The sequence below is a fragment of the Petromyzon marinus genome, chromosome 16 (assembly GCF_048934315.1).
Source record: "Petromyzon marinus isolate PM22_M1 ecotype Great Lakes invasive population chromosome 16, UKy_Petmar_22M1.pri1.0, whole genome shotgun sequence".
NCBI classification, from domain to species: domain Eukaryota; kingdom Metazoa; phylum Chordata; class Hyperoartia; order Petromyzontiformes; family Petromyzontidae; genus Petromyzon; species Petromyzon marinus.
Window position 1 is genome coordinate 2,471,534 of NC_133682.1, and position 15,694 is coordinate 2,487,227.

Genomic DNA, 15,694 nt, shown 5'->3' on the forward strand with positions numbered 1-15,694 from the left:
TTTTAAATTCGTACACAAAACATTACAAAGATCCCCCGTATAGGCATGCCGTTAGCCAGGACCTTTTTGAAGGGACAGCACCACACCCCGTCCACCCGTGTCTCTCCTACTGCAGATGTTTACACACGGTGCTAGGTACAACTTTAAGGCCATGTCAACTTAGAGGATACCCAGGGAAAGTTCAGATATTCGTCACTGACGTTGACTGACCTAGAATCTAACTCTGTCTCTCACCCGGTTTGTAGCGCAGCAGTCTATCAGAATCACAATATTTATTTATACTGAAGGAATCCGATGAGCTATTAAGCTCTTTTTCACAGATGCTCTAACCTCTACATTGCTGCTCTCCAGTTGGCTCGTACACACGAAAGTACGTACTACGTTTCAGCTGGAACCGTCCAGGAATTCGTTATTTGGCATGCTACATTCATCTCACTCTATTTTGTCATAAACCTGTTCATAGGTTGATAGGGATATAGCGTACAATAATATGGGATTATTAAAGATATACATACTTTGTACTCTAGTGGTAGTGCCTTATGCCAATGATCCCTACTATGAGACGGCCGAGCTAGTCGCGTTCCGTAAAATATCGAGGTGATAAATTAAGCCCCGTACATGCATACACGCGCGCACGCACGTACGCGCGCACGCACGTGCACACGCACGTACGTATGCGCACACACGCGCACATGCGCACACACACACTGCACATTCACAAAGACGTTCGTTCCCGGGCCCACGTGTCCGGGCCCACGGTGAGGGGCGGCGTTCCTCGGTATGGAAATAATTCGTGGAAAGCGCCGCATCGGTCGACGTGACACGCAACCGCTGCTGTGCACCGTGCGGCACAGCGCGCCGTCCAAAACAACCTTGGGCTCGATGCTAACAATGGCAGGGGAGCAGGGGATGGTATTGATGTGGAAAAACCGGATGATTCAGCGATGTTGGGGGGCAAAAAAAATATAACAATAAAACATTTATTATAAATATATAATAATGAAAATAAATAAATGGGTAAGGGTGCGTGAATTTAAATCACATGGTCAAAACGTGCGACCGTGATGACAAGCCGAGGCCCGAATTGAGTGTTTAAATCACGAAAGTATTCCGAGGAAATCCGTAGGGTTACGACGGGCATAATGGGCCACCGTGAGAGAGCACCAACTCGCTCGATTCCCCGGTGCTTACACAACGTAAGCAGGCGAGAGCCCTTTTGAAATAAAATTCACCTTTCGCAAAGGGACCTAATTTACAAGAGCAGTAAAATGTAACGGTCCGGTTAATCCCCTCCAAAGGGCACCGGATCAACCACGGCGCGGGAGGCCCGAGCGTGTGGAGCCATCGTATTCCGAGGGGACGGACGCTTTTTTGTTCTTCTTAGGAAATATAGGAGCTGCTGTAAAAGCAAAAAGCCCCAAAATAATCAAGAGAGGGTTCTTGCATTTTAAAATCCCCTCCATGAAAGCGGGGCCCGTCAGTCACGCCGTTTAAGGCTAGGGCGAGGTGTAGGTCCAAATCTGTGGCTCCCTGTGTGTTACTAAAGCGACCGTGATTAAAGTTTAATAGGAATAGTCTTCGCGCTTGCACGGCATCGCTGCCGCAACCTAAAAAAATATAATTAACGCGCTCGTGTGCCCCCTCGTAATCTCTCGCAGACACGTGAGATGTCAATGAAACAACAAAATCACGTAAGGAATGTAAATCATCTCTGGCGAGCACACGCTGCTACTGCTGCAATTTTTAAACAAACAGATCTCTGTGTGTGTTCTGTTGCAGCACAGTCTGTCTTTCTGTCTCTCTCTCCTCTCTCTCTGACCGTGAAGCATGACAAGAGAAATAAGTTGTTTCAGCGAGGCTATCAAATCTAAAGACGGGCTGTAAGCCCCGTGGTCGGTGTAAGAATAACAAATGGAATGGCCTTCATTTCGGGTCCCAGAAAGGAGAGCTGAGCGCCGTAATGGAAGGTTGATTGAAATATTGGGACTTGTCAAGTGGCCACAATTGGGAATGGGGGGGGGGGGGGAATGATTTCCAGCGGCAGGGATTGTAGACGCCAAATACATGCCGAGGTTTTCCCCCTCCCAGCGAAACAAAAAAACTAACTTCACGAGAAAAGAAAATTGCGTTAAATTCCAGAAACTGGTATTGACATGGGGACCGATTCTGAGAAACATTTTGATTTTTAGACTCGGATGTCAAAGTATCAAAGGCAAGTCCGCTGGAGATGGAAGAACAGATGCGAGCCAACAGATCCAAACTTAAAACGATCTTCCCGAGCAACGTTTTATCCGACTGATATTTCCACCTTCTAAAAATTACTTCTTAAACCAAAACACATGCGGTGGCACAGGTGTGTCGGCGCCGGAGTGGAATGGCCAGTGATGCGGGCTTCGCAAACACGTGATGTGCATTCTGGATTGCGGCGCTCCATATCTGAGCACGCCGAGCAACGGGTTCTGTCAACATCATTTATAAAACCACGGCTCCTGATATTCATGAGCATGGCGCGAGGGATACGATGCTGCAGCGTGCCTCCGTTGGACAAGCGTTGAAAAAAAAAATTACTCGTCACGGGAGACCGTGAGCAGCTCCAGCAGCAGCAGCAGCAGCCACGGCCAAATCAGACGGACAGGTCCTGCATCTAATGAGGATGTAATCGGGACTTAATTTTAGCTGGAGCTGTCCTAGGCTGAGCTCCAGAAAATATTATCCCTGCTCTCTCTCTCCCCTGCTGTCGGGGGTGGGGTGAAAGAAGGGCGGGGTCTGGGGAGTTGGAGGTTGTTGAGGTTGGCGAGGGGGGGAGTGATTTTTTTCCGTGAGAAATTCCGCCCCGGGTACGACGAGGCACGGTTCAATGGAACTTTGCTTCATTCTGAGCAAGCGAAGAGCCCGGCTGCGCACTTTAAACCCGACTAGGTGGACCGTAAACGAGGCGTCGTAGTTCCGTTGTGCCGAGGGGCAGGGCCCTCGTGGTCGAAATAACAATTTCCAAAATTTAGTGCCGACTCTGGGGACGTAAATAACAAGACCCGCGGAAACACCGATCTCCACGCTCACCGCGCTGGCGAAGGTGCAGCGGAACGGGCGAGGTGAAACGCGCACGGGTCATTATTAATTAAAACATTAGCATAGGCACGGCAAGGTGTTTAGACGGGGGGGCGAACAATAGTTGGACGATATTTCTTACGGGAGACGCGTCAATTTGAATGCCAGGGCCATGCATCAAACGAAGAGGTCAATAAACGCATCTCCGCGGACACCGCCGTGCGCAATAACTCGGGAAGCGAGACCCGTCTGGGTCCGTCTATGACACCATGCTTCAGGAGAAGGAGGCTCCCGGCGGCCACGTTATTAGGCAAGGCGAAAGTGCACGGGGGGTGAAACCATCTTTTGACGCCCGGCGCTCGTTAGGATGGATCGGAAAATCGGCTTCGTCTCGGGGGTGACCTTGAGGAATGACCTTTTGTCAAGAACCCGCGGCATCGCCTCCGACAGCCGGCCGCTGTGTGTGCCGCCGTAATAAGCCGAATCCTACATTTGAAAGATTTGCGAATGAAATCTGAAAAATGTACGAATACCTTTTCTTTTTCTTCTTATTCTGTTTTTCCTCTTTCTCATCAAGCGGACGCCGGGTTCCCCACATAACGATCGGCTGCCGTGGCTTTTTGTGTTGCGGGCGACAATCGAGATGATCAAGCCATCAAGAGATCCTGAAGATGCCATCGTCGCCAAGGCTGTCGACGCCTCCCCGCTCCTCCGCTACCTAATCCCGCTACAGCTGCTACTGCTGCACAGTAGCCACTCGACGTCAATGCCCAGCAGTGACACTGCCCCGCATCCTGGCCTTAGATTCGCAAGCAAAAAACGCTGTATTGCCATGTATAATGCTCAGACTTTCGCTTCAAGTGGATAAACCAACGCGGTTACAGTCCTCGGCGGCAGCGTGCTCGCTTTGCATGATATTCGCTGCGTAATAATCCCATGCAATTCAAACGGGTGACAACGGTGGCAGTTCCGCACGAACGGCTCGAAATTGCGAAAACCTTCCCCACGCCCCCTTTCCAATTCCGCCGAAAGACTCGCGCGCTGCCGCGAGCCCAGTAGAGAGTCTCCCCGAGTTGGATCGCCTGTTGATCGCCCCGCTAATGACACGGATTCTGTTTTATTCCACCCCCCCCACCCACCCACCCACCCACTCCCGCAGCAAGTTCATCCAGGACATGTACGAGGGCTTCTCCCAGGAGCAGGCGTCCCTGGTGGTTGGCGCGACATACATGGTCTCGATGGTGCTGTGCGCCGCGTCTGGCGTGCTCGTGGTACGGTTGGTGCTGCCGACGCTCTCACACGCACGTACACAAAGACAAAGATCCCCCGTGTAGCCTTAACAGACTGCTGGGGCAGGTGCTGTGAGCGAACACCTAATGAAGGCCAGAACTGCACTCGAGGGGATGGGCGGCCAACGCCACGCCCGTGTTTCAGAGGAGACATGAAATTAAAACAAAAAACAATCACGGAATCATTTGTCTGTTATGCGAAAAAAAAACCCCATCAGCATTTACTGGCAAGAGGGGCACGGTGCACTTGTTCAGGAACTGCTGACGGTGTTCGCATAATGAACAGATAACTCTGAGCTTTTGACACTTGTATCTCGTCTTCAACCGAATGACTGCACTCGATTGTCTGGAACCTTCGAAGCTGGAGCAGGCATTTTAGCCTGGTTACCATGCTCAGTACTTGCACGAGAGAGAGAGAGACTAGATGGACGTAACGAGGTGCTGTGTAGCCCCGTGGCCCAGAAGATGGCATCTGTGTGGCGCTCTGCGCGTGACCTTCACGCGTGCCTCGTGTGCTTGCTCAAAGTTCTTCGGTTTCCTGCCGCACGCCAAACACTCAACGATGGAGTTGGCCAAACATTGCTCATCCAGCAGGGCCCGCCTGACAAAGGAGTACGGGGACTCGGTGAGGGCTTCCTGGGTAAAAGAAATGGCATTATTATTCAATGTTATCACTGTAATCGTGCGTCACGTTTTTTTTTGCAAAAAAAAAACCCAGCTTCTTCGTACGGAGGCTGACGCGCTGGCACGGCTTGACTTTAAAAGTAAAAAAACAAGTTTAACAAAAAAAATCTATGTTCTGATGCAGTTTATGAACCTGAGGAATGTACCAACTGTTACGTTCAAAGTGCTGGACTGCAGTGGCAGACGAGGGCGCTAAAACCTGGGTCAGTCGCCACAAGGAATGGCGCAACACAAACAAATAAAACCACAGCAATCCATTGGTAACATCGATATTTGCCATCAACATATCTCGGATGTTCTAAAAATCGATAATTTTTATTTCAAGGTCCCATCCTCCCTAATCGCCACCGACCCACACGTCAGCCCACGAACTCGACCGAGGCCGCGGGGTCGAGGATTTTTTTTGTTTAATCAGCGGACGGTGAAAAACGCCAGATTAAATAAGTTCCACGCATTGACGGGAATACTTTTGAGAGTTTTTCTTTATTTGTTTTACTTTAGCGGGTAATGACCCGTTTAGTCCGGACGGAACCCACAGGGGTTGTTGGGGGCTGCAATTATTTAATGTTCCTGTACTTTAGCGTTTACGTAGAGAGTGAGCAATTTAGCCGTCCTAAATTCCTTTTCCCACCCACCCCCACCCACGCGTGCGTCTCTGCCCACTGGAGGACCGCGTGGGTCTGCGTGGGGTCATGATCAGCGCGGCAGCGATCTCCACGCTTCCCGTCTTCCCCGTGTTGGCGTTTGGCCGCCTGCCCCCGCTCGCCTCCACGCTCTGGCTCGGAGTCGCCTACTCCGTGAGCACGGTGAGTGCCCGGGCCCCCTCGGAGGGGGGCAGCGCTCCAAGCAGAGGTCACCGCGGGTCACGGTAGGAGTCGCCACCTCGTCCTGGTTTTCCCAGGATCCCCGTACCCTTGTTGAGGCAGCTGTTCTGGGGAAATCTGTGAGTCTTCGAGGCACGTTCATAAATGTCGCGGTAATGTTTTTTTGTCGGTTGCGTCATTATGCGTTGACGTTAGCCGCGTTCTCGGGGTCGTAAGACACTATGGGGGGTACGACGAACCCCAAACACGTGCCTGGTGTCAAAGTTCTACAAATCCGGTCACAAAGACACGTGCACCTCCCGGACTATGGGATGACGGCAACCTCGATCGTTTGCTTTTCAATACTGTTGAGGAATAGAAGCGCCTCTTTTGTAATGCGGAGAAAACGGAAGTTCTGCCCGCTACCTCCAAGGTGGGATGATAACGATAGGTCATGGTAAAATGTGAGTGGGGGGCGGGGGGGGTCAGAGGTTAGGGTTAGGAGGTTAGAGCTGTGGAAGTCTCTCTCCCGTAGGGACGTTAAAAAAGAAAGGGCGGTGGGTCAACGGTCGATGTTTACGGCTCGGGGCAGTTTAAAAATGTCAGCTGGGCGTCGTGCATAAATCCCGGCACTGAAGTTTATTCGTGTCGCATCACTGAAGCGCTTGGGCATGGTTCAGAAAAAAACACATTGACGCAACACGTCCATCCCAGAGATCCGAGGCAATGGTTAAACAGAAGATATGCAATTACGTAATGCGCTTCGCAGTTAACCAAAGTGAAGGTTAACATCAATCAGCTGCCGCTGCCGTTGCGGCGGCGGAGGCGTTGCAGGAAAAGTAATCTCCAGTTGGAGTTCAGCGAGATTACAGCCGCACAAGTAGAAAGCTTGAGCAGCACGACTCGACAACAAAACAAAAATGAATCGCCGACAATAATGCGACACGTGTTCTTACCCGAACCGCCTCCTCGCCCGCCTCGTCCCCCCGTGTGTCCCGATCGCGTGGTGGGCGTCACGTCACGCGGTTAAGTACCCATTTGTATCTCTCGCACAGCGGTGCAATTTTTGAATGTTAGAGCACGGCCCACAGAACCGGATATCGCAGAGCTACCGCTGAGATCCCTCCACAGTGACCTCTGCTCCAAACGGGAGCAGGAAAAGTACTCTCCCGCGCACGCTGCGAGAGTAAAATTCGTCGCGGAACTGTCGATCTCATATTTTAACCCTCTGAGCTGGGATTTGATGGATTGTTTTTTTTTTGTTTCGCCTTTGCTGTCACCGAGCTGAGACCATCGACTCGCAGGGCTCGAGGGAACCGCTTCGTAATCGGAGGGCGGCCACCTGGCTCTGAACGCACGATCTCGGCGCTGCCAGCTCGGAGCTTTGCCCTCCGAGCCAACCGGCCACTTCACCAATCGAACGTCCTTTGCAGTGCAAACAAAAATCTACATGAGGCACTCCTCAACAAATGTGTTTTTGTTTTTGTTAAAGCAAAGCGACGTCTTCGTGTGGGCACGTGATGCTTTAATCTCTCATTCGCCTGCCCGTCCCTTCGGCTGCTGTGGCGTGGGCCCGCGGGGCCGCCCGGCAGGCCTGCATGTGGCCGGCCATATCCATGGTGGTGCCGTACTCCACCCTCGGCACGGCCAACGGAGTCGCCACGTCGCTGCAGATGCTCGGGGTCGGGGTCTCCAACCTCGCGGTCGGGGCCCTGCTCGGCGAGGAGACCGGGTACGGCGGCGTAACGATCGAGCGCGCAGGCGGTGCAACTGCACCGGAACTCGTGGGTAGGATTGCTGTGGTGGGCTCCGCGCTCGCCCGCGAAGGATTCCGCGTGCCTGCGGGCGATCGCTTCCCAATCGATGCACATTGACCCGCCTCACAGTGGCGCTGTCAAGAGGATGCATGGCTCGGGAGGGGGGAGGGGGTTCTCTAGAGACGTGCGATTTCCAGATGGACGAACAAACGTGACCCCCCCCCCTCCCCCTCTTCCCCCCCTCCCCAACCCCCAAAGTTCCGCGCTCAATGCACATTTGCATTTGCCTCTATCGGAGTTATTTTTGGAGGCTCCCCCCACCCACCCCCCATCAGAAAACTCCAACCAAACATCTGGTTGGCCGCGCCTGCCTCTGTCCTTGAGGGCCGGGGGGGGGGGGGGAGGGTGGGGAGGGTGGTCTCACCGTGGGACCCGGGAGAAACGCGCGATGGGAGAGAAATGGGACGAGGGAGACGCGGCCGACTGCACGCCCCGGTCTCGCCACTTCGCGGGAGCTGAGCCGGGTCTTGTGCCCGGATCGCGCCTCCTCGCACGAGTGACGCGCGCCCTTGCGGTAGACGGAGGGCGTTTGTCTATTTGGCCACGCTTCGAGGTGGGTAGCGCGCGCGGGGGCACGGCAGCGGAGTCTGCGCCAAAGTCTTCTCCGCACATGGCCGCGGGCCATGAGAAAAATCGCCAAAACGTCGGGGTGCTAAGGAGAGTACGTTGAACTTCTTTCGCGCCGTGCTAAACGGAGGCGCGGGGGGAAGGATAACAAACAATACACAAAAAGTAGTTCTAAAGAAATTAGTTTTCAATCGAGATTTGAAAGCGCATGGCTCCGATGGCTTTCTAATATTGGCCGGCAGAGCGCTCCAGACGGCCGCGGAAGCACCTGGTGGCATGGACGAAGAAGAAACGACCATTGTTGTGCCGTAGCACCCAGACTGGTGAAGTATGGTCAAGTATGGTCAAGTACGTCGGATATCGTGCCGAACGACACTCAGCTACATCCCGGAAAACGCGCCGCAGAGGGGCGGAATCCGCTTTGTTAGCATGCGAGTGGCAGCCAGACCGCGGGGGGGGGGGGGGGGGGGAGCACATGCCCGTGAAACTCGCAGCGCGGTGTATAATTCACCACGTGTGTGTGGATAATTTACTGTGTGTGGGATAATTTTCTCTTCATGTTTAATTTACTGGCTGCGAGGCGTTTTTTTTTACTTCTTCTTAAATGTTTGCTATCATTAAAAACAACTCCTCTTGCTCGGGCGAGAGTTTTGTTTATTTATTGACGAGTCCACACGCGTTTACTTATTTAAGTGTTTATTTCAGGCGCGGGGGAGGGGGATGCCAATCCGTGCGCAGCCCTGGCCACGATCGCCGAGGCTTGGCCCGAGGTTAGAGGGCACTCGAGGCTCAACGGCACCTGACAGCGCCTTCTCGTGTCTAAAAAAAACCTAAAAATATATATTTTTCTACGTAGGTCCATCAGAATCATCATCTACCATGATCTATCCACTACCAGATGAAGCCCCCCCCTCCTCCCCCCCCCCCCCCGAAGCCATTGCTATCGCTCAGGGTCTTGCGATGCACAATTCCATCTCGCTCCCGCAGAGCTGATTCCCATCCGCTCCGTCGCCGCAGCGGACGTGGTTCTGTAGCGCCTATAAACGAGTTGGGAGAACGATCACGGTGGATGCGTGCGTTCCCTCGCACTCTCCAGCATGCGTGTTTGGCCTCGAAAATATTTCACGGGGCAACAACAACAACGACGACGACAATGATAATGCCACGTGTCAAGCTGCACAATGAGAGGGGACGCGCGCGATGACCACATCGGGAGGAGGCAGAGAGAATGTGTGCTTCTTTTTGCCGCTGGTTTTGTGATTTATTTATTAGCACGTTGTGGGGGGGGGGGGTTTGTCTCCCGAGTTTCAGGCAAGCCGACATCAATTTGGCCGATTCTCCAAAACGTTGTACTGCAGCTTCGTTCATATTGAGTCATCGTTACGAGAGTCGCAGTGGGTGGAGGGGGGGGGGGCTGTTACGGACAGACAGGCGGATCACAGAACGAATGCATTCGTGCTTTCAGCCTTGTTTTTAGGCTATTGGCCGATTGATCTTCCTAACTTATGCGTTATCTGTTATCTATCCAGCATGCTTTCTATCCTGTTCTCTCCTAGGCAAAGTTTCAAATGAATTTTGTTTAACCAGGTGAGAATTCTAGGGGCCAAAGAAGAGTCTCATTTGCAAGAGTGAGTCGGGGCAGTAGCCTGTTGCCAGCAAGGTCACTTTGTATAATACAAATAGAATCACTTGCGGGTAATTTTTCGAAATTGGCAATTACGGACCCTCATGCCGCCACAACAGTGGTCTACTCTTGCGAATTACATCGTGGGATCTTTAACGTCCACTCTTAAGCAGACGGTGCGTGTTGTTATCACGGTTATTACACGCAACGCAGTATTAATCGGGGCGGCCGCTGGATTCGAACCGCGAATCTCTGCAACAAGCGGCGAACGCGCTGCCAGAACTGATTCCACGACCAAGAGCAGAAATCGAAATCGTGTGTGGTGTTGGCTCGACAATCGCTGTTATTCAAAGGCTGAGATACAGTACTGTATTGCATGGCATTGCAGTAAATCATTGATAAGCTATTGGTCTTTTAGTGGACTGAAAATGTGTTGGGAGGGGGGAAAATGTGGACTAAGGCTATGGCAATATGCTGTTGGTCTGTCAACATCAGCTAATACGCTTCTAGTGCATACTTCGATTTTAAGGTTTTAACGTAAAAGATATTTACGGCCGCAAAATATTTAATCAGCGGTATTTCATGTGAGAGGTGTCGAGCGAGTCTCGAGCAACATCTCATTAAAACATTAATAAGGTAACACACACATTAATCTGTTAATCCGCGCGCATAAACGGTGGCTTATTTTCAAGTAAAAATTTATTGTCCTCAGTCATCCATAGCCCCCTAATACTTTCAAACGGCAAACGGAATCTGGCATAACAAAAAAAAACCGAGAGGCTTTCAGTTCTTAATGCCTGGAGCTGCTGCATTTTGATGTAACTCATTGAAGCCCATGCATTTTTAATGACCAGCGATCATTGTGATACTTTTGCAGAGCGGGCACAATTCACACTCAACCACAGCGAAGTGGGATCACTTGCAGATTCTGGAGAAAAAATTGTCATTCACGAAACATAATTCACAGGTTTTTTTTTATCTTTCGCAAACCAAATAAAAAAATACAATATGTATGTACGCATGCTAATGTCCCAATCGCATCGTGCGCTGCGGTTTCCACCAACAAGTACAAACAACCCATTAATATTTAGCGAGGCTTGCTCGCAGATTCATATGTTCGTGAAAATAATTTCCCCTTTCGCCTTCCATTGCTATTTGGTTTTCGTAAAAACCTTTGAGCTTGTTGGCGTTTCTCCACAGCGCTCTCGAGCTAATTGAACACACCCCCGGACGTCAGCTCCCAGGAATTTTAATTAAGCAATGTCAGCTTTTAAATGTTTTTTAATGACTACTTTTACAACCAATATTTTTTTCGCATATCTCACTCGGTATGCGAGCACACAACAGACGAACGGGACGCGACACGTGACCCAATGGCGGAGCCAGGTTTTTCAGGTAGAGGGGGGCAACCCCCCTCCAGCAATGAAAAGTGATAGAGGAGTTGTAAGTAAGGACTTGTCCCTTGCTTTTTATTCGACACATGTGTGGCGATGGCGCAGCAATCGATCGAGGGTCGAATTCGAACCGCGTTGTGTGATCGGCATCGTGCTCGCTGAAGGTGTTGATGCCTTCAGGGAAGTTGTGTGCTGTATACGCAACTGCGGACAATTCTGAGTCACTTATAACCGCTTTGCCGTTACTTATTGCCAATTATGGACTCAGACTATTGTCCTATCATCTCACAGAGTACCTGGCACATAATAATATGCTACACAGTGGCAGTGGGGGTCGAAAAAAAACGATTAATTACTAATAAACCCCAATGATCCGATCGAAATCCTTCATTTCGATCGGATCATTGGGAGGGGGGCACGTGCCACCCCACTGGCTGTGCCAGTGCCGCACGTCACTCTCCCCATTCTTATTCTGCGCGCAGGGGCCCCGGTGCTGCTGCTGCTGCTGCTACTGCAGTCGCGGGCCCCGCGCTAAACCCGCGCGGCGCCAACGTTGCCGCCACTTTTATATCCAGGGATGGCCCAAATGTTGGCGACGTTGAGAACAATTGGGAGGTCGGGGTTTTTTCTTCCCCCCACCCGGTTGTGAAATGTCATTGAGCACACTCGTTTGTTTGTTGATCTATTTTGTGTGTCGGCACCACTCTGGAATAATAAGGCATGGTTTTTGGTGGTGGGGGAGGGAGGGGGGCTGGTTTTGTGCGGAGGAAGTTTGGCCCCCCACCGTTTAGCCAACGCAATTCTGGCAGCCCCCCCCGATTCGTTTTCGTGTCACAGAATGGAACTGGGTTTGCGCTAAGGTTAGGCGTCGGACCAGGGGACTCCGCTGCGTGGCTGAACCTGAAGTAGTGAGGGTTGGGACAGATTTAACCCAGGAAGACTCACCGAGCCTCATCGCGCTTTGTCAGGAGGGTTGTCTCATCAGCGGGTAACGATTGCCGTGCGTATTCCAATTCGGTGATTTGCAGGTCATATTTCAAATTCGGCCACTTTGAACCATGACGGAGGCACACGGTTGGCTTACTCTTGCGAACGATGCCACGGGATCTTTAACGTTCACTGTGAAGCAGACTGGGTGCAACGGCACCGTTAACACCCCCCGCAGTATTAACCAGGGTGGCCTCTGGACTCGAACCATGAAGCTCTGCAGCAAGCGACGAACGCGCATCTGCCTGGCCACGTCACCGTCCGCGCTCGATTTTACAAAACAATAATCTGCAGACTTCGTAAATCCACTGTGGGGATCGTTTGACCATACTTCACCACGAGGGTCCGTGTGATGATGAAGGGAGGGCGACGGGGCCGCTATTGATCCTGGCCGTGACCGTGACTCGAACCCCGGCCGTCAGGTTTTGTTGCGTGGCGCGCCGAGCACTGCACCGCCACTCCCCCGAACTCGGGTGATGACGCTTATCCGATAGCACATTTGCATAACGATACACTCGGCGGGGTTGTAATCAATAGATTGCCTTTTAGTAATTAATCTCCTGAGGATCTTCTTAAGCCGCAGGACCTTGTAGAGCCGCATGTTTTGCTGATGAGGGGAAATGCTCAGTCGGTCATTCAGTCGGTATCACTTCACCAGATGAGGCCTCTTGGGCCACTGCACCGTGCGTGGCGGTGATCGTGGATGGGGTGGATTTTCGCGACGTGCCAGCGGATTTGGCGGTGGCGTTTTTGGAAGCGGAGGTGGATGTGTGGCGGTGTTCATGGTAGTTGTGGTGATCGTTGGATGTAGTGGTGGTATTATGTGTGTGTTGGTTGTGGTGGTTGGATGCGGTGGTAGTTGTGGTGGTTGTTGGATGTAGTGGTGATATGTGTGTTGGTTGTGGTGGTATTAATGACAGTAAGAGTGGTGATTATGGCAGTGGTGATGGTGGTGATTGTGGGGGATCCAAGGGAAGAGCGATCGCCTTTCCCCCCCACCCGACCTTAAAATCACAAAAAAGTGTGCAGTATTTTATGAATATTCACCAAGATACTTAGGAAATTATTTTCAAAATAACTAATGTATGGCTGTATTTACATCTGTGACCAGCCCCTCACTTTAGAAAGTTTCTAGATCCCGCCTCCGACGTTCCGGTGGCCGACATGACAGGCGGTGTGTGCGGTTGGGCTGGTACCAAACGCGGTGGTGTTTATGTGGTCGTAACGGTGAATCGCTATGTGCCAGTGGTTTAATGTCGCGTCTCCCCCTCCTCCTGCTGCTGCCCCCCCCGACGCAGGGAGATCGCTCCGTGGCGGTGGCAGAACGTGATGCTCTTCTTCCTCGCGCTCACTCTTGGCTGCCTCGCCTCCTCCCTGGTGCTCAACGTCGTGGACCAGGGCACGGTACGACCCCGGCGCGACCTCACGGGGAACCTCACGGGAACCTCACGGGGAACCGCACGGGGAGCCGCACGGGGAGCCGCACGGGGAACGGCACGGGGAACGGCACGGGGAACGGCACGGGGAACGGCACGGGGAACGGCACGGGGAACGGCACGGGGAACGGCACGGGGAACGGCGCGACCTCCGCCGTGGAGATGGGAGCGCTGAGGGTCGGCTCGGGAGATGTCAGATGGCACGCCCCGGCGTTTGACGGTGTTCAAGAGCGTGGGGGACATTGCCGCCGCTGACCGCCGTGTGAGAGACGGGTTGTACAAACTGCGCATCGTCGCTGCTCGTGGCCTATTAAGGCACTTGCGTGCCAGGGACTGTTCAGACACGGTTTCATGATCGGCGATGAAGCGTGCGATGAGACGTGAACGGCGATTGGTACCGTCAAAGTTTCCCCCGAGCGCGACGATAACGCAACGAATAATCTGCAGAGACACGGCACGCGAGGGTGACGAGAGATCCGTGGAGCCGATAGCTCGCGAGGCCGCTGTGCAACGCTGTCATTGTGCGTAATGCGGGCCCCTATCACCGCTCTCGTGCCGTAACGAACACGCGATTCGTACCGATAGAGGGGCGCGTGCACACACGCGGGGCAGTCGAACTCAAGTGACGCGAGGTGGTGTGCGTGTGCTGGTGCCACTGTGGGTTCACACGCGGGGAGCGGTGGCGCAGCGGTTAGCGCGCTGCGCTACGAGCCCGGCGACCCGGGTTCAATTCCCGCTCGCCGCCAACAGCGGTGACGATGATTTGAACTGGTCCCGGGTTTCCCTGTGGTCGTCTCGGCGTTAAAACGAGTGCCTGGAGCTGTGTGTATACATCGCCACTGTGGAGACAAAGGCGGCCAGGCATGGCGTTGGCCACCCACCCCCTCGTGCGCCGTGCCGGCCCGGCCTTCATAGGTGCTCCTCGCTTACGGCACTTGCCCCGGCAGTCTGTGAAGGCTATACGGAGGATCTTTATGAATTCACAGGGTCAGTGCCGGATTATCCTAGTGGCATATGCTACGGGCCCCGCACTTTCAAGGGCCCCACACTAAATGCTTTCAAGCTATCAATTCCAGTTCAGTGATTCTGCACTTGCTCTATTACTATAGTACCATACTGCCTTCAACTTTTATGAACGACTGGGTATTTTAATGTTAGCGATTTGTCGTATTATCTGGCTGTTTAATATTTACGTGTTTATTTATTTATTTAGGGCCCCGTTATAACATCATATGCTACAGACCCCGCGCTAGCTTAATCCGGAACTACACAGGGAGCATGCAGGTGTGTGCGCGACCTGTACGTGCACGGGATATTTATCAATATTCACTCATTAGTTGGGGGCGGCCCACGGTTCAGTCCTGGAAAAACGCTCGTGAATGGAATCAAATTGGGTGACCTCCTGATGAAACCTCGAGGCTCATTAAGGCTTTGCTAACTACAAGGGCGAAGGGAATAATTTGGCAACCCCACGGGCTCCATAAATGAGAGCCACCTGGCATCCCTGTAATGTGACCTTTGTTTAAATGGGGGGGGGGGGGGGCTCATTCCAAACACTGAGGGGGCACACAGCAGTCTAAACAAACTTTACACCTAATGTGAAACACAACGCAGAGTGAGTGACGCTACACTCTGCTTGTGTGCGTCACACTCGATACTTGAGCTCTCGCTCACCACGATGTATAAACGGCTTCAGTGGTGGTTCTTCACCTGGGGTGCATCTCGCATCCCCTGGTGGTGCGAGACGCGGCCAGATTTCTTTTTTAGAAGGTAAATAATCGAAAACACTTTAAGCGCGGGCACATAAGTACAACTTACTTTGTTTCATCAAACCCTATATATTATTAACATATATTTAAAAAATTACGATTGACAAACATAAGGGGTGCCAAGCTGTAGTGTAGGTTCAGGACCTCACCGCCTAAATTTGATTTGTGCTCCCAATGGCCAACGTCTTTTTTGACTGCACTCTTTAAGAAGTTCGAGGGAAGGCCGAACGAAAACGTTGAGGTCGCCCCTCGTTACACGCAAAGCGTTTGCCACAA

The 15,694-nt window shown here is 52.3% G+C and overlaps 1 protein-coding gene across 5 annotated transcripts in view; it reads left to right on the forward strand.

The window, feature by feature from the left end:
* Window positions 1–15,694, forward strand: part of LOC116942986 (lysosomal dipeptide transporter MFSD1-like) — a 43,831-nt gene that overhangs the window by 26,629 nt on the left and 1,508 nt on the right. For 4 of the 5 annotated variants that reach the window (XM_032955538.2, XM_032955539.2, XM_076067419.1 and 1 more), the window contains exons 9-12: window positions 4,208–4,319; window positions 5,690–5,827; window positions 7,417–7,556; window positions 13,512–13,617. In XM_032955538.2, coding sequence (XP_032811429.1) covers window positions 4,208–4,319; window positions 5,690–5,827; window positions 7,417–7,556; window positions 13,512–13,617 — 496 coding nt within the window. The remainder of the gene's footprint in view (window positions 1–4,207; window positions 4,320–5,689; window positions 5,828–7,416; window positions 7,557–13,511; window positions 13,618–15,694) is intronic. The other variant, XM_076067421.1, reaches the window with a different exon arrangement.